The sequence below is a fragment of the Dromaius novaehollandiae genome, chromosome 3, assembly GCF_036370855.1.
Source record: "Dromaius novaehollandiae isolate bDroNov1 chromosome 3, bDroNov1.hap1, whole genome shotgun sequence".
NCBI lineage: Eukaryota > Metazoa > Chordata > Aves > Casuariiformes > Dromaiidae > Dromaius > Dromaius novaehollandiae.
Genome location: NC_088100.1, coordinates 1,654,153 through 1,673,690, shown reverse-complemented (window position 1 = coordinate 1,673,690; position 19,538 = coordinate 1,654,153). Strand labels below are relative to the sequence as shown.

The 19,538-nt window shown below is 41.3% G+C and overlaps 1 protein-coding gene across 1 annotated transcript; it reads right to left on the bottom strand.

Annotated features, from left to right (window-relative positions):
- Positions 1–58: 58 nt before the first annotated feature.
- On the bottom strand, positions 59–19,175 carry ESCO2 (establishment of sister chromatid cohesion N-acetyltransferase 2). Its single transcript, XM_026116587.2, has 11 exons — positions 19,028–19,175; positions 17,845–17,913; positions 15,217–16,234; positions 12,594–12,687; positions 9,512–9,572; positions 5,914–6,043; positions 4,080–4,211; positions 3,676–3,765; positions 2,504–2,647; positions 1,979–2,160; positions 59–880 (listed from the first exon to the last, which is right to left on the bottom strand). The coding sequence occupies exons 1-11, from the start codon at positions 19,135–19,137 to the stop codon at positions 718–720; spliced, it is 2,193 nt and encodes a 730-aa protein (XP_025972372.2). The 5' UTR covers positions 19,138–19,175; the 3' UTR covers positions 59–717.
- Between the last annotated feature and the right edge of the window lie 363 nt (positions 19,176–19,538).

The following is a 19,538-nucleotide window of genomic DNA, read 5'->3' as shown; positions in this document are numbered from 1 at the left end:
AGGAGAGCTTTGGCTGTTTTTCCATATCGCTTACGGGCACAGAAATGAGCTCAGGCACTAAGGTTTCAGACAAAGTTTATTGAACAGACACGTCGAGTGACAGCTTCCCATGCACCACCACCAAATCCACACCCGGCAAGCGTTCCCCTTGTTACGCCCTCGAGCCAGGGGAAGGCCTGCCTTTGAAAGTCTACAGGCCTCAGTTTTAAGACAGCTCTTGCTCATATTTGCACAAGCCTGTATGTGCCTGCTTGTACTAAGGCCTAGGCCACAGACATGCCCTTTGCCTTCATCTCCTGCCCATTTAAAGTAGCTAGTTAAAGGCAGCTTTTCCTGTCTACAGCGATGCCAAAACATGCGCACAGCAGAGAGCTCTGAGAGTTAAGTACCCACACATGAGGGGGAAACAGACATCTTTATATTAATGGAACTTTGAAAGAAATTAATTTACTTGCAATAAAATTTAGTTTCAGAATAAACATTTTTAAAATCTAGTTGAAATCCAAGCAAGCTTTCACATGCTTGGTTTCACACTATACATTAAAATATATAACAATTCTGTACAGAAAGTGACACACCTTTCTCACAGCTTGATCCCAAGATGGAGAGAACAACTAGTGCTCGGTAGGAAAATGCAGTCTGGCCCAGTAACAACACTTAAAATGTTATTTTAAAAACACAAATTGTTTTAGATGCATTAACAAACTAAGCTTTGATTCAGCTTACACTAACTGATTTGACTTGATTATAACAGATAAAATTGTAAACAAGGAAGTTAGGGGTTTGGCAGTATTTAGTTGCAAACAGCTTGCCATCTGGTGTCGGGTCAGAGAAGGCGATTTCATCTGTGCTTAGGTAACAGCCGTACATGAACGTGTTCCTGAAAGACAACAGAGCTATCAGCACAGCGCAAGGAATCGGCTGTTTTATCTGACTTGTAAAACACTCCACGGTGGAGATTCTCTCCGGGCCCTTCTTCAGAGGGAGCTGGCACTTCTTTTATACCCTTGTTTTCAAACCAGAGATAACAGTTTGCTGTCTTGGATTCTGGCTTAACCAGGAAGCAATCCAGGAGGAATTTTAAGATTAGCAAAAAGGATAACACAAGACACCATTACACCCCTTACAATTGTATCTCGAAGCCCAGAGGTTTCAGTTTCATGTCCCAGAGCAGGTCCTGAGCAAAGCCCACCCCAGCAAGGGTCTCCTGGGCACCTAGAGGTCACTGAGGTCCCTTTGTCCCCTACTTCCTACAGGCTTGGAAGCGCAGGAACCTCCTGCGTTTGAAGGAGGTAGCACATCTCCTAGCAAGTCAAACCCTAACCACAGGAGTAAATGGAAATCAAACATTGGCTGGTGAATTTTAAGAATACCGAGCTCAAAATAGCTATCCATATTTTACAAATAAATAGTGAGCAGATACTACATGCAAAGATGATGTGTATTACTAAGGGCTCACAGACTATCAAGTTAAACCTCAAGGATCCATATTAATACATGGGGAAGCTTCCCAAAAGTATTCTTTTTAATTTCATCAAAGCTAAGTACACTTGAAACGCTTGGAGTTTCCCCACCTGGAAAAACTCAAGTTTTCAGGCATGTCAACTTGTTCAATTAAAAAAATATATTCCTTTCCAACAGAAATAGTTTTTCTTTAAAAAACCTGTCAATGGAGCAGTGTTCATGGTACACCCAGCACTTTATAACTTGGCTCACACTTGTGTCAGATCTTAAGTTATGTATTTCTAATCCGCCTACTTGATACCTCTTCACTATGAAGTGAGGATTTCAGACTTGCTTAATGATACAAATTTATACCTTTCCTTCAAGGAACAAAGCACCCAATTTACTTCTAAATGCTTTTTGCTGCAATCATCACTTTCTCCTCAAGAATAAGCATCAACAGGAATCCCGATCCACCGCTGCTCCCTGCTTTCCTGGGTTTCCAGGGCAGGAGAGACTTGGCGCAGCTCCCTACCTGACCACATCCACCATGCGCCGCGCGATGCCCTTCCTGCGCATCAGGCTGAACACCCAGACTCTGCTGACTCCGCAGATGGCGGGTTCGGGCGTTGCGGAGCAGCGCCAGGCTCGCTGGTGCTGCAGGGCGTCCTGCCCAGGGGACTGCGCCGCTCCCGGCTCCGACAGCACCCGGAAAGCCTGCCAGGGACAAACAGAGCCATTGAACTACTCCTTCCTCAAAGGACATACAGCAGCCAACATACCTATAACCCCAACCATGACTTCTGTTGTTTTAGAAGACAAACCACTGCATAAAGTGGTACCCAAACCAGGTTCAAATGGAGGCTCGTTATATCCCTATCAGTCAGTACAAATTCCCATCAGCAACATCTCTGACAAGAGTTCGAGCTCCAAAGCCATTTTATTAATTTTATTTTTCTCTTTCTTATGCAAGGCCAGGATTTCTGACATAGCTTATGCTAACAACCCCAGTCATTAGCCCGACATTTAGCCCCCTACCCATACAATTAATGACACGTACCTGCTTGATTGATTCAGCCACTAAACACCCAACAATCATCTTCTCGTTGGACACAAACAGATACATTTTAGTCTTGGCTGGGCAGTTCAATGTAACTTGCTTAAATCCTAGTTCATTATCTACAATTTCTCGCACATCATCTGCCTAAGAAAACAAAAACGGAGCTATGTTTGCACGTAAAAATCCTTTGTGAACCCTGCCAGAAATGGGGCTTGTTCTCCCAATATAATTCTGTAGTCACTCAAGGTAAGGCTTAATGCTGTAGCTGCAGAATGCTTTGCAACTCCCTGTGATACCAGGTTCTTGCTGCACATGTAGCTAGTCTTGCATTTCAGTGCCTATTATTTAGGAATGGTCTCTTCAGAAACAGTTTTTGAACAAGGGGCTTCCCCATTTAACAAGAAGAAAGCCTGTAACAGCAACTGTCTCCTCACAGACAGGCAAATTAAAGCACAGGTGTCCAAAACCCACTTTTCTTCAGCAAACTCCATAGAAAAGGAGTCTCTGCAGCTACAGAGAGCAGTCCTTTGGACAACAGAGTTAAGTATCTTGCCCTGGCATCAAAAGCAGCATTTTTCAGCTTGTGCTGTACCGAGCCAATGACATCAATCGGAGCGGGAGGACAGGCTCCAGCAGCGTCTTCATACCGCTACATCTGCCGCAGGGCGCAGCACAGCTGCCTCTCACCCCAGCCCTGTGGCTGCTCATACCAGCCTGTTTCTTGCTGTGGCGATTTCAGTGCCAGGTAACGGATTACTCACTCACTCCAACAAAGTGCATTTGCGTAAGAAAACCATACCTCCTGGAGCTCATGGAACTGCCCCTGCGAATAAATGCCCAGAGAGAGCAAGTGGCTTGTTTCCCAGCATCCAAGAGCTAGAACAACTGCAGATCCCTCGTGCTTGGTACAGGAGAGACCAGGTTATGTGGGTCATTTAAGAACAAGAGCTTCGGCACTGGGAGCGGAGCAGCTGTCCCTCTCCAGTGGGACAGTTGGGATGCATGTCCACAGCAACCTGGATTGCTCAAGTCCAAGCTGTCACGATCCCACCTAGCTCTCCCATTCCCTCCTGCGCACTGGCAAGCAACACATGGTCATGCACTGAGGTAGCTCGTGGAGCTGAGCCAGCAGAGAACTAACCCAGGACAAACCCCAAACTAAAAAACTGCACCTTCTTGACAGCGTATTTTGGGTCGTCTGGAAGAATCAATACAATTTTCCCATCCCAGAACTGTGCCACGACCCGTTCTTTCTTCCAGCCCTGCCAATGAAAAGAATAAAAAAACAACAAAAAAACAAGTTAGTGATCAAGCAAGAGAAAGGAAGTGATTCAGTGAAGACTTTGGCAGTTGAAGGTGTAATTTGAACCACTTCAGTTCTCAGGAAGAAAGTCAAGTCACATTTATCAACTTGATGAACACAGACAGTTTGCTGGAATTGAATATAACTTACATTTCAACCTCCCCTTTGGATGACAAAACCTTTTCTGCAGCTGTCTTGACTTTGTACCTGAATAATACGCACTACTTCCTCCACTGTTCCTTAGCTCACATGCAAATGCAACCTTTGCCTCACCACATATCTGAGTCCCTCGAGGAATCTCTCATGGTGCTGGATGTGTTGGGCTTCATCCTCTGGGCTAGCAGCTGTGTAGATCATGCCACATGACTTGCAAACAACAGCCCCAAAATGCTTCTGACCGGCATCCTGGTAAGAAACAGAGTCAGCTAAGCAGGAACACCAAGCACTCTGAACAGCTGTTCAAAAAAATAACCAGTTTAGGAATCAGGTTAAGAACTGGGTATAACAACAATTAAAGACTCGAATGTTTGGTTTCATTTTCATTTGAAAAGAGGAGGACAAGCTTTTGTCTATTTGAAGAACATTTAAAACTATACAACATTTACTTATTCAAGGCATATGATGAATCCATTGTTTGGAACAAGCCTTGAAATAGACACATCAGCAACATTCATTAAAAAAAAAAAACAAAAAACCCCAGGGAAATGGTGAAAAGACTGTATTGTTTTACTTATCTGAAAAAGAATATATGGCTTGCTTTATTTGTCAGGACACAGGGAGGAGAAGAGAAGGCATTAAATGTCAGTTGTACAAACAAACAGCAGGCTGTTCTTTAAGCAGTGAAACAAAATGAAGCCTAGGGTTTTTTTTTAAATGGATTTGTGTCTTATTTCCCTGCTTTGCCTGCTAATGCAGCAGCAGCTGCTTTCCCTTCCCTGCGGGCCCAGTGTGGACTCCCCTCTCATCTCACAGCATCTACAGTCCGTCCCTGCTCCATCATCTGCCCGACCAGCAGTTAGTTACACAAAGCGGCGCTGCGCTGCGGCTGGTTTAGAGCCTGTGGCTCGCCAGCTGGCCAGCCAGGCCACGGTGAGCGAGGGCAACGGAAGACTATCGCGTACATACTGCAGCTTTCCTCTCAGGGCAGGCACTCACCTGGGTTCCTCCCTTCCACATGGACCAGTTTTTACAACACTCAAGAATTTGCATCTCTGAGTTCTCTGCTTCTCTTGTCAAATTTGGCAGAAATTGTCTAATAGATTAGAAAGTTGCTAGAAGGGCAAATCAGTAGACAAGAATGATCATGTAAGCCCCATTTCCTCAGGAAAGGGGCTGAAAAAGTCATGGATTTCATTGAGTTTAATAAAAAAAAAAAAAAAAAAATCAAAACTGAGGGTGTATTTTCTGGAAACCCACATACATGATGGGCAACCTGTAGCTGACTGCAAATGACTTCAGACAACAGCAGGAACAGACACACATCTACTGAATGGGCAACCATGAATTAACAGACCTACATTTCAGGCTAAAATCTTAGTTACAGAATGACTTAAGAAGAAGAAGAGAGGAAGAGAAAGAGAGAGAGAGAAGAAGAAGAAAACCCACACACCCACATTCCCATTTCTGAACTGCCCTTGCTGACATTAGCCATTTGCTGCTGTGGTTGCAGTACTGTGCTGACGCTGCTCACACAGCAGGCCATGAAGTTGTGGGAAAGGAAAAACAGTCAAACAAATTCACTCCTATATTATCCATACAGGCTTTTTTGAGCTTTTTTTTTTTTAATATCATGTTCCATAAATGTCTTATTAATTTTGAAATGTAAAAAAGTGTTAGTCCCAGGGAAACCATAAAAATATATTTCCCAGCTACTCCTACTATCCTAGCATCTGAACTTCTGGAAAAAGATTTATTCAATACTTAAAGTTGAGTACAGTGCTGAATACGTTAATCACTGTCCTGTTATGGTAGTCGCAATGTGGTTTGTTTGAGGTTTATACGCAAGGAAATCTCATTATTGGTTAGCCTCAAGACATATTTCTCATTTCCTCACTACCATAGTCACAAGCTACCCAAAGGATCCAGAATACCCTGAAGGGAACCTTACAATTATCATCTGATCTTTGGAGCGTTTGCAGAGTTCTTTTGTCTTCTTGTTTTTCTGCAAGTTGTGAGCCATTTTTGCAGGTGGGCTGGATCCGCATGGAGTAGCTGATTCATCTACGTTAGCCTGTGTCCTGAAAAATCACAAAGGGATAGACAACAAAAAGTGAGCAGAGGCCTGGATCCATGAAGCATGGAAACTGTGGGCAAAAAAAGTATGGGTGCCCAAACCCAGTAGTTGCATCCTCAGACTACTGCTTAATCACAGCTAGACATCCAAAACGCTTCCATGCTTGCTCAGCGCTTGACACACTCGCACCTGAATCCAACTGGGATCCAAAAACAAAGTTTCCCTCAACAATCCCACAGCTATGCTCCTAATATTCCCTTAGATGTTCAGTTTCTGCATAAAATTACCGCTGTAATCTCTTACCTAAAAACATGGCTAGAGAGAATCCCACTTACTACAACTGGCAAGGGTTCAGTGTCCATTACACTCCAGGCATTCAAAACCATACCTCCCTTTTCAAGACAAAGGGCAACAAACCTGAAATCCTGGCAGAGGACTGTAGCCACTAAGCACTGAGATACAGCCTTCAGGCAATAAAGTCAACACTCAGGCAACAGAACAGGTCGCCAAAAGCCAGTGTCAGGCACTGAATCACATCCCAGAGTCAGAGACTCTGTACCAAGGACGCAAGGGGGAACACACAGTCTACCTTTCTATTCGTTTAGGAGCCCTCTGGCTTTGTAAGGTCCTCAAATATCTAAGGGCTCAAAGAGATGAGCACAAAGAAATGTAACTACAGATACCTGTGAATGTGAGATAGGCAAAGAGAATATGTGCCTTGCTGGACGACTGCACTGCAGTCCATAATCCAACGTCTTGGTCTGAGCAACTCTAAACAACTAAATTTCTGGGCAATGTGACATGAGGCAAGGATAAATGTCCTGTTCTGCCAGTCTCAGCAGAAGGAGCATCATCTGAGATCACCTTACAAAGCCTCAATTATTCCCATTTTGTGAGGAAGGCTGACTGTAAGTAGACAATACATCATTCATCTCCCCTTGTGAAAAGAAGGGGAACAAAATGAAAAAAAAAAATCAAACGCCAATAACCTAAGAAGCATTTTCATCTAGGCATACAAGGATTTTTGACAAAGTTTTGGCCAAGATTTACTGTAGCTTGGTCTGAAGGCCACGCTCCACACACTGCTGGGGTCCCAAGACCCCTTCCCCACCCATTTTCTGCTTCATCACCACAAATCCAGGATCCTCATGCTAACAACACCTTTAGACAAAAGGATCCGCAGCATTTGAGGGAAGGTCCCGTGGTGCTGGAGCTAAGCTCTCCCCTGTGATCTGTTAGGGACAGCTTCCTGGCCTTTGAGGCATAATACACAGCTAACCAAAGAGGTGAGCAGACTGAGGGCAAGGCCAAGAGGAATTTTTCATATAGCTAAAGATCCGGATGGAGTCTTTATATGAATTCTTAATTTATGACATGCTCTTGAGCTACTGGGAAGCGCATATTAGGGTTATTAATAATTGCACACCATTTTTTCTAACATTACCTTTAGGCTCTTGTATGTAAGGTGGCATTTCCTAAGCAATCCTAAAGTGGGAAGTTCTAACTGTTGAGCAACGAACCTTAACATAAAACTAATTTAGAGATACAAGCACCAACTGCTTTTCTAGATTTAGATTCTAAGGAGAATTTCCAAAACAGTGACTTTAAGTAGGAAAAGTTTGTGCTCATCACTTCCCAAGAGATGACAGTAAATCCAAGATCAATTTTTAGTTAATCACAAACACCAGGATTTTCACATATTCCAGAGTTCCATTTGCACCACGGAAGGTATTTGAAAAGCCACATGAGGAAGCAAAGTAAATACTGTAATCAGATCCCTCTTTCAACACTTCTCTGTGGCAAAAGACTACAGTAGTGTGACAAATTTTGGAATGTTTATTTTGGCTCTTTTAGAACTAATTTCAAGTGTTTTTTATGTTCACAATAAACCAGGCTCAGAACGTTTATTGTTAACAAAATGTATCAAGAAGTTGATTCAATAAGGGAGAGGGATTAGTAGCTCTGGTTCTCGTGTGAGAAAACAGAAGTCTTCCCACTAGAAGTCTAAGAGCATGGCCGCAAATTAATTGAAGAAATAAGCTGATCGGAAGCACGCACACCAGTTTGTACAAGTATACAAGTAAAATAAGTCCTAGTGCCTGCAAGTAATTTAAGCAGGCAGTTCATGCATGTTTGTGTTTCATTTACATCATGTTAAATACCAAACACTGCCCAGACTTATGAAAGACCCACTCAGGTGAACGCGGGGAAGTGGAAGAGAGGAGTAGGTGCTTCAATTAACTCTTTGTACTCATTTTTATTATAACTTCTGTCTTGCCTCTGGCAGCTAGATCAAATGGCAGAAGTCTTGAGCACACTGCTGCCTGGTGCTGTTGTATTAAACTTCTCAGGAAACCAGTACAACAAAAAGCATCTCACTAGTGCAACTACGTTAGATCTTCATGCTTCAGGCATCTTCTGCCTAGCAGTACCTCTTACAGAGATACTTCCCAGAGTGCAAACCATGAAGATGTTGGTCAGTGTTAGACACTGCATTGTAACAGTATCAAAAACATACCCAAGGAAAAGGTAATACAGAAAAGCAGTGAACTTGATGCCAGAGCAGCATCAGTTTGACACTGAATTCAAAGAATAAGAGTATTTCAGAGCATCAGGACAAGAAAGGCAAACAGACTGACTGGTGATGAATGTGTGGTAAATTTATGAATATACATTATGCTTGCTAATTGTCTATAGTGCAACAGGTTAAAATGTATGTACCTATGCTTTCTCAGATTCTAGTGATGGAGAGCAATGCTTCACCACTTATTGAATGGGCAGCAAGCAATGTTACACCGCATTTGCCAGACTGTCTGAATAAAGACAATTTGTTTTGACAACCCTGGTACAAAATCAAATTTGTAGCTAGATATGTCAAGGTTCTCTGGCTAATGAGAGATGCAGATATCCGAGGAACAGCCAGTACATACAACTCAGCTAATTTACTGCTGGTTATGAAAGCTCCAGATAGGGAGATAAACAACACAGAAAAGCAACATAAGTAAGTAAAAGAAACACTACAGGGCCTAAACGACATCAAGGCTTTGCCCTTCTTAGTGATGAACATATCCAGAATCAGTCCCCTAGTTCTAGTGATTTTATCACAAATGTTAACAACAGCTAAGAGAGAAGTACCATTACTTCTTTTTCAGTTGGAAAAGTGAGGTCCATTAGCTCAGTAATCTATCCAAATTTACAATAAAAATGTATTAAAGGCAGGTAGAAGGGGGGTATTTCCTTATTTTTCAGGCTATTAGCACCCTAAACCAAAGGAACATTAGTTTTTCATCTTCCTTTTTTAAAAAAACAGGTTCTGAAAGCTTACAAGAATTACATCTTTTGTCTCAACACACTGAGACAGCAAGGTGAGCTATCATGACTTTTAGAATAAGTATTATTTTTTTAAAAAATAATGATTCTGCATATGTGACACTTCTGATCATTCTGGAAATGTTAGCAAAGAGTAACATACCTTTTCTTGCTAGCAGAGGGTGCACTAAATATGGGGTAGACAACAGCAGTTGAAGAGGATACTGCAAAAGATGAGTAAAGTTATTGTGGTTTAAAGTAGTTTTTAATTACAGAACGTATGGATACACAGAAACAGAAATTCTGGAATCAATGAGACTTTGAAATGACGCACAAGTATGAAACACTGGACTCCTATATATAATAGATTATAAAAGTACCAGAAAGTTGCTGACACTGTAATATAATAAAATTTGTTCATGATAGGTATCCAGAGATAGTTACCTTCAATTCACTTAATTGACTTTGGTCGGGCTATCCTATGCTTTACCCTCTCACACAGGAATTCTGAACAATTACATCAAGCAGAAAATCCTGCCGCAATAGCGTAGTGTTTCCTTGGCTATTTATAAAGTTATTATAATAAATAACGTTAAATCAAGCATCGGTTTCCATTCCTATGTTCCATTCCTTTGGCTAAGACAGCCTGATGCTATAGCTTCTTTATGCTGGAGAAGGTGGGAAAAATCACAGACTCAGTGTTAGGTTACAGCATACAAGATGCAAGTTTTGGGATAATTTAGCAAAGCTGGTACAGAATGACAAATAAATTATTAGTTAGGAATATTTCCCTTCCAGTACAGAAAGTTTAGTTGCTGGCTGCTTTCTGCTCTTGTAATATTTTGACTGCATTTGCACATGGACAAAGACTCCTTAGTAACTACAGAAAACATGCTAACATACATGAGCAAAACAGGTGGTCCTAACAGCCTCCAAAAAACATACCATAAAGTTGAACCACTTTTTTCTAGGAAACAGGACACCCCAAAAAAGTTTCTTGTTAATAGCACAAATAGAAAAGGAGTCATGAGGATGCTAATACATGATAAAAAGCATAAGACTTCATATAAATGCAGGATGTTACAAGGCCCAGACACTTCTTGGAAGAGTGACAGGCAAGTGTTGTCCAACAGGCCAACGTCGTCAAGCAAGCTTTTGGAATGAGACAAGGACAGCTTTTTCTAATAAGTTAGGCAGTAATGACTGAGATTCCACAGTCTCCTTGACAAATCTGTTTTCATGTTGAACAATACAGCCTGAGGACAGCTACAGGTGGAGAAAACAATGAGGGAGTCTCAGTAAAGAGGTGGAGACAATGCAAAGAAATGTGGCTGGCAGCAGCAGAGTACATGATTCCTTGGAACAAGAAGGGAAAGTACAGCAGAGAAATAATGACCTTCAAGAAAACAAACTTCAGTAAATTCCAAAATCGGATAAATAAGTTCCCATGGGAAGCAAGTCTAAAGGGGAAAAAAAAAGTGAAGGAGTGCTGGCAATTTCTCAAGAAAAAGATTAAGACCAGATGTACAATTTACCCCAGCATGGAAGAAGTGAATTAAAAAACAAACATGGCTAAATCATAAGTTCTTTACTGACTGAGAACTCAAGGAATCACACAGGGAACAGAAATTAGGGGAAAGCATAGCAACAACATGAAGGATTGAAATCAGAAATGCCAAAATGCAAAATGAGCTATACCTAGAAAGGGCACAGCAGCAAGAAAGCATTCTATAGTAGGAAGAGGAAGACTAAGAAGCATCTGCTATTGAAAGAGGAGGGAACACTAAAACAGATGATAAAATAAGACAAAATATTTAATGCCTTTTATATGTCATCAATAAAATAATTAGTTGTGACCAGTTGTGATTATGTGATCATAATTAAGACACAAAGGGGGTATCAACTTGGCATGGCCTAAAGAAAAATGCAAAGAGAACAATTAAATCAATCAAATGTTTTCAGATTAGCCAAGATTGAATTAATTCGAGGCTTCTGAGGCAATTTGGAGAACATTTAAAGGCTAGAAAAAAGAATACTACCTATTTTTAAAAGGGAAAAATGAAGAAACCAGGAAATTAGGGATCAAACAACACACCCTCAATTTCTACAAACATATTGGCTCATATTAGCACATATTTGGAGGATGAGATCACAGGCAGAAGCCAACATATTATTTTGCCTTAATAAAAATAACATTAAAGCAACATATTTTCTTTTTATTGCCACCTGTCATTCTCAAGAAAAGAAACAATAGATGTCGTAAAGGTTTTATATAACTTCTGTTGTTGTGTTGTGTCAATAGGGAAACACGATCTAGGAGAAACCACTGTAAGAGGGGCAAACTGGAAAAAAGTGACATTCAAAAAATGCCAATAATTCACTGTCAAAAGAAAAAGGATAGAGTTCTCTCGGTGACCATCAGGAATAAACAATTTAATGAATGAAATGGATGAAGGAATAACATATGCTTCTAAATTTGTTAATAATTGCTAGCAGATAGGAGCATTTAAAAATCTAATTTAGAAAGCATTCTTAAATTGAAAATGGTCGGAAGCAAATAGACTGAAATAAACAGGTGCAAGAATAAAAGATAGGGATCAACTCTCTGGGCAGCAGCTGTGTATTAAACACTTGGGTTGTTGTGTATTTCAAACCAAATGCATGGCAAAAACACAATGCTTCTTGTGGAAATGTATACAACAGCACTGTATGTGAAACATGAGCTACTCCCTTTCTGCTGCTCTGGGCCAGTAAGGCCTCAGATGGAGCTCCATTGTGGAGTACAGTAAAGATATGGTTCAGTCTGGGGAGAAAAACAAAACTAAAACAAACAAAAAAAAAGAAATCAAGACTTGAAAGCTGAAAGAACCAGGTTAATTTACCCTGGAGAGAAAAGAATGTGGAGAGAGCTAATAATAAGTTTCAAATATAATAATTTCTCAAATCCCACTGGGAATGGGAAAACTAGTCAGGTGAAGAGGGAAGATAGGTTAGACATGAGGATAAAAATAAATTTATGTATTGTTCAACGTTAAAACAGATTTGTCAGGGAGACTGTGGAATCTCAATCATTATCCTCTAGTCTATTAGAAAAAAGGAAAATACATGACTTAAGTAGAGTTGGTCCTGTTGGGGAAAAGGAAATAACCTAACAAAAAAAAAAAAAAAACACTTTAAAATCCCTTCCACCTCAATTTCCTACAGCAACAGAAGTCAGACACCAAGACATGCATAATCTTACTCACCTTTCTTATTCTCCTCACGTGGAGATTGGCTTGAAGGAATAATCTCCTGATCATCTGACTCATAGGCTGTGGAAGAACTGATTTCATCAAAATCCTATAAATTAATACAAATTATTAGGACAAAAAAATAAGTCTTCACATGATTTTTTAATGACTGCCTGAAAAGTTAATCAAATATAGTTCAGAGGTGATGTTCAGAAAAAGCATTAAACAACATTATGAAACGTTATGATGGTTGTTATTTTACAATAACGAAACATAGTCTTAGTAGACTACTCATCATTATTAATGTTATAACTGGATGCTGAATTTGTAACCTCATGCTGCATCTCAGCACTGAAGAAAAGTTCATTTTTTGCAGGTTACTTGCAGCCTTGTGGACTTCAGAATATCATCAACATATTTCTCATTTACCTCCCTTTGATTACTGTAAGGCCAAATTGAACTTATGACAAATCATACCATGCTTCTTGATTCTCAGTAACATTTATGTATGGTCAATTCACTTGCTACTGCCTTTTTTTTTTTTTTTTTTTAAGGGTTAATAAATCTTAAACGTAGAGGTTTGTATTACTTCCTCAGTTTAGCATTTCTGGGACTCTGCTTCATTTTCTGTCTAGAACTATGCAACTTCATAGCTTTTGGAAGCCTCCTGCAAATATCCAATAAAAATTAAAGTTTACCAAAACTGATTTTTGCCTTGAACGCTGTTCTTTTCTACATGACTATGTGCTATTTCCTATCTCATCAGGAACCCTGGAGAGTCATCAGATAAAGCAACGAGCTCTACCAGGAATGATCTGAGACTAGATCAAGGCCCAAGATTGGCCTATATTGATTTTGCAATAACAAAGTCACTGTTTCTTTTTCATGCACTCTTCTTCAGACTACTCTCTGAGAAATGGTTTGCCAACACAAAAGCAGTCACAGCAGACCCAAATGCTTTCAAACTGTATTTTTTACTGCATGTGCAAGATTAGATTGCACAAGCCAACATTTGTCTTTTATTAACGCTGCATTGTAAAAACACATTGACAATAAAATCAGGAATGTGAGAGATATACTGATACAGTACAGGTGAACAAAGAAGGCAATAAATTTTCCTTTATTGAACCAATGCAGGAATATAAAACATATTAGTCCTATAAAAACAACTTCCCACCTGGTTCATTGTTTCTTTTCAATGCCTAGTATGAACTACTACTAACGTATTCCAATGTCCCTTCCTATTTCCATACATTTTAGATGCCAGAATGCAACAGCAAAATATGGCATTAGGCATAATGAAATAGTATGAAAACCTGTTCCAATTTCATGTTTTATAGCTACATTCATTCCACCGCCACCCTTACCTTTCACACCTAGGCACTAAGTTAGAAAGCAAAATCCACATCCCAAACTAAACAATTCTCTAGCAAATCATAAAATTAAAAGTGAGGTCTGGCAAGAATTAACTGGTTGGCAATGAGCTAGACTCGTTTCTAAGTTTAACCATTCCAGCACTGCTAGACATATTTGCACAAGTATTAAAAGTATGTTTAAAAAAATTATGCTTTCATCCCTTTTTCTTTTTTTTAATATTATTATTTTGACAGAGGTTCCCTAAAAAAAAGAAAAAAAAAATCCCAGAAAACCTCTTCCCTATCAAGCGCTGGGAATATGTTCACTGCTAAGTCAGCAACAGATAAAAATTGCTTGTACCTCCTCAATAATGCACTAAGAGGTTAAAATTCTTCAAATATAGACCAGCTCAGTAAACTCACTATTGGTTTGTTTAAAACCTGAGAAGCTTGGGCTTAGCCTCACTTCCTTGGCTAAGGGAGCTGCAAAACCAGCACATGTGATTTCTAACAAGAAAATACTTGCTAAAAGATAATCACAGACCAGATCAAAGCCTGCTAGCATCACTCAAATTATTGCATAGGCAGTACCAGCAAACAAGATTCTTATGACACAGAAGAAATCTCTAAATAAAGATCAATTTTGCTTTCTCTGACTGACTACTTCACTCGTTAAGAGGCTTAAGGCCAGGAAAAGGTGTGTAGGGGGGAAGACTTCAAGGAGTACTGCAGCAGAGCTCTCAAGAATGCTTCCTTCCCCCAGTTTTGAGGAAGTATCTTTTTTTCTTTTGGAAAAAAGACAGAATACCTAGGGAGAATGCCTAGGATACAAGCTCAAAACTTCCCACAAAATTCAGGAAGGTCAGACTTGGCATTTGTTACATTTATTAAGACAAGAGACAAAAAAAAAAGGACATGTTTAAGAAATTCTTTTCCAGCTTTGCCCTTGATGGTGGGGGGGGGAGCGGGGGAGGGAAGGATACAGATTAACTTTTGCAAAACACCATCCAAAAAACTTTCCTTTCAGCTATCACAAATGGAGTATTTCACTGCAGCGTAGCAGTAGTAACAGACAGGGATGACAATAAGAAGTTACTAGAGGTCTGCCACAGTTTTATGCCTTCATAAGGCAGGAACAAATCTGTAGACGTTTTCTTAGGCAAAATCCACTAACGTGTCTTACTAAGTACCCTATAGCTGAGTAAAGAGAGTGTGCATTACTTCCAGCTTGCAAAGCAAGCTCAGTGCCTGTCACCCAAATACCTGGTCGTACCTCTACCTACCCTGTTCTCTGCATCAGTATCTTCCAGAGCTGGAGATCCTGAAGTACAAAACTGAACGGCAGAGGTGCTCTCACTCTTCTGCAGAGATGTCTTTCCTTCACAAACTGTACCTCTCTCTTGAATTTTGAGACTTGTAAATTCCTCCCTGGTTTCTTTTCCCTTCTTCTGAGGCACAGAAATACTTCTCAATATGCCACTAGTCTCAAGACTTTTTTTTGTATCAGCTGAATTAGACTGATTAGATGTCAGTAACGTGGGCTGATCATTTCCTTGTGGAGACCTGGGGAGACCCTGGGGTGACTTATGGTCTACAGGTAGTTTTTTAGAACCAGAGTGTGATTTCTTTCTGGCAGAAAAGAATGCTGCTCCTGACTGGAGTTTCAGAGCTGGTTTTACTGTCATGCTCAGGACTCTGAAAGGTGAATCCATTTTCTTTTTAATTAGGCAATTAGCATTCTCCTTCTCTATGCTGGGTTTACCAGGTGGTACATCTCCCTTTGCTTTCTTAAGCTTTCTGGGGACAGCTTTGCCATGTCTGGAATTTGTTGTATGCTTGGCTGGTCTTGAGCTTATATTCCTGCTGACGTTCACATCAGTCTTCTCGGTCCTACCGGCGGTTGGGAGATTTTCATCATTTCTCCTCTCGCCAACAGGGTAGTTCTCATTCAATTGTTTCCTCTCAAGAGGGGTAAAGTATCGCTTTTCCTTGCTATAAAAGGACACCACAGGCACGATGGACTTGTATGAGGCAGCAGTCTTTGGGGATAGTTTAGAATTTGCAAATTCCCTACGTGCAGCTGTGGGAACACTGGCTGTCTGAAGGGGAGAATTATCCAGCTTCTTTGACAGTGGTGACTTCGTTGGTACAGCCTCGTTTTCCTTATGCTCATCCCTGGAGCTAGATGACCTTTTTATTTGAGAAGCATACCAATTATTTCTCGATTTCTTGAGTGGAGAGAAATCTTCAGCAAAGTCCACCATCAGTTTTTTCACTGGAGTCTCAAAAGCTAAGGATGCACTACAAAAAAAATTAAAAAGCCAAATATCTGTACTATGGAAAACCTTTCAGTAACTGCTTTGCTTAAATAACACTGAAGTTTAGTTCAAACTAGTTGCCTATGTTAGTACATACCCTGTACCAAACATGAACAGAGATCAATATAGGGCATAAGAATTTCTTGCCATTCACACCATTTCTTTTTTAAGCAACTAATCTATTTGCCTGCCTGAACTTCTTAAAGTGCAGGGAAACAACAGTCATTTTACTTTCTGGAATGCTGCTGGCATAATCAGTGCTGTCAATGATTAAGCAAAAGAAATGCCCGATACGTTTCGGACTGTCAACTGAGATCTGTGCTTCTGAAAAAGCTTGTCTTTCCCTTCCCCACCCCCCATCTGTATGATTGATAAAGCTGGGGGAAAAAGCAAAATATTCCCCACTTTTTTTTTTATACCAGTTTCCAAAAGGCAAAAGTCTTATACCACTCTGATGGCTATGTGAGAACCTAAAAATTTGTCAGTTCCTCACTAATAATTTTTGAATTAGCTGGCCAAAAAAACAGAGAGAGATATATAGTTTTATATAAAGGACACATTCAGCAGTTCCTCTTTCTGTCTGTAACATATCATATGATTGCTCGGTTCCTAACAGAGCAAGGAATTTCTTCAGTAAGTACTGGAACAGTATGCTCTTTCTCAAGTATCTGTCATTCCAATTTACAGATCAAACTTCACTCTTGGTCTCCACTCAGAAATATTTTTGTGGGGGAAATACAGGACAAACATGAGAAAAATCTGTTCAGCTAGTAGTTATGAAAAAACAAAAAACAACCTATTCTTTCAGATTTAAAACTCTTTTTTGATCACGGTCAATGGCTTCTCCTCTACCAGATTTAGGGTAAAAATAATAAACAGTTTTACACACACATATATATAAAGATACCTTCTTTCTATTAACACTTGAGGAATATTTAGACAATCTGTGCAGAGCTTTAAGTTTTTCTCTACTGTATATCAAAATCTTCCCAAATGGGATTTTCTTCTTCTTCTGAAATAGTACCACAAAGAAATGCAAATGCCAGGATTTTGAAGTTTCTTAACAATCAGTTAACAACCAGTTTCTACTGGTTTTGTGACCTGCTTAGGGCTAGTTTTAGGTGTAAGTGTCCTGTATATGGATGTGCACTTTATAAAGGTGACTATCAAAACAAGATATCTTTCTTTTCTTAAAAAAAAAAAAGAAGAAGAAAAAAAGTTCCAATGTAAACTAATGCAAACTAGTAATCTAGGCCTGCAAAGTATTAGGTCAGTGTAACGGCTTTTACTCATTTCTCAGTCTATATGTTGTGCTATAGATTGATGATCATTTTTAGCTTAAGGTTCCCTATACATTAAATGAAAACTTTCAAGCTGCTCAGTACGATATAAAGTGTTAGTATGTCCTTGAATGATAAGCACAGGTTAATGACAGTGCATTTCATAACCACCTTAATATTTTTTTCACTTTACATTAAAACTTTTTGAGGATTTAAAACATTTATTTTATTCTCAACATGTAGGGCAAAGCATTAGAAAAAAGATATTTTTTAATCCAAGGGAAAAAAAAATACTTATGACTCGTTAACATACCCATCAGAATCAGCAGAACTATGGTTCCTTTTTCGTGGAGTAACAGTTGCCATGTCTTCAACAGAGCGCCTGAAAGAACATGTTTTTAATAGCCTGAAAAAAAGGCCTAGTAAAGAAGGAAAAGATGCTGAAGGACTGGGAAGAAACACTGAATGGAAGCAGTTCAAGCATGACAGAACATTATAATTTTTGACAGAATGACAGAGACTAGAATAATTTGGGGTTATGTTTCACTTGAGTTTAAGCTGTAAGAAAGATACACACAGAAAGGATCCTCTGGGTCAAGTCCAGTCCTGTCATCACAGACAAATGCATCATATAAAGTCCCTTTTCTAAAATGGAGTCGGATAACTCAGAAATGAGTTTTGCTTTCTGTCTCCCATATTCCTTTCGGAAAGCTCATTCTAGACTTCACTGCTGTGGTTCCTATCAACCTTCTTGCTCTCCGCCTACCTATATCCACAGTCAGTTCAAAAGCTGCTAGACCACCACGTAAAGAATAACTTATTCAATAATCTGCCAGTAGGGGGAGGTTCTTCACAACATGTCAATATTTATGCATTGCTGGTTGACCAAAGGGTGACCCACAAACGACAAGCTGTCGTGGGCCACCGCACAAGCGCTGGCAGGAAATCAAAACCGTCAGCTGCGTAGCTGTATCAAGAGCTACACAATTTCAGAATACAGCAGCACTGGCAAAGGGGAATTACAAGATGGGCTGTGCGACCTCACGCTCAGCCAAGGGCTCTGGAAGCACAGGGTGACACGAGCGAGCCTGCGGGTAGCTGGGGTATAAGATACAAGGTGTGGGGAGGATGAGCACGGTTCAAACTCTTCTACTATTAACCTGAGGATGCCGTAAGCTGTTCCCTGCAGAGCAGCTCTCCACTGTCAGCCCCAGCCACGCACAGTCCTTTCCATAACTTTAACTTTATCGCTGCGCCAGGCCCTGGCCCCAGCACCCTGCACCCCGACGCCATGTCAGGCCCTGGCCCCAGCACCCCCCCACCCCCCAAGGCCGCACCAGGCCCTCACCCCAAAGCCCCCAACGCCACACCAGGCCCTCACCCCGGCTCCCCACACCCCGCACCCACCCCCCAACGCCGCACCAGGCCCTCGCCCTCACCCCGCACCCGCCTGAGCAGCCCCCCGGTGCCGCCCGCGGGGAGCCGCGCTCACTCACCTCAGAGCCGCCTCAGCCGCCAACCGTCCCGCGCCTTCAAAAGCGCGCGGGCTCTCCCGCCCGTCACGGCCGCCCGCTCTCTTCTTCCCATTTGCCCAAAGCGCTGTCATTCATCCCGAATCTCGTCGCCATTGGTCTTACGCGGCGCGCGCCCCTTTGGGCCCGCCTCCCCATTTTCCAGCCAATCCACACACCCCTCCCGGAAGACTGCAACTCCCGGCGTGCCTCGCGCGTACAGAGCTGCCCCCAGGCCGGGATGAGGCGCAGAGCTTGCTGGGAGCTGTAGTTACTCCGGGGCAGAAGCGGTGCGCTGGGCGCGGGGCATGCTGGGGCTTGTAGGCGATGGGGCCCTGGAGGAAGGCCATCGTCCCAGGACAGGTTTGTGGTGACACCTCCATGCAGCCAGAGAGCCCGCCTGTCCTTCAGCGCTGCCTGCCTTAGCCAGCATGAGAACCAGCGCTCTGAGGAGACCAACAGCTTCCCAAACACACTGCTTGTGGTGGCAAGCTTC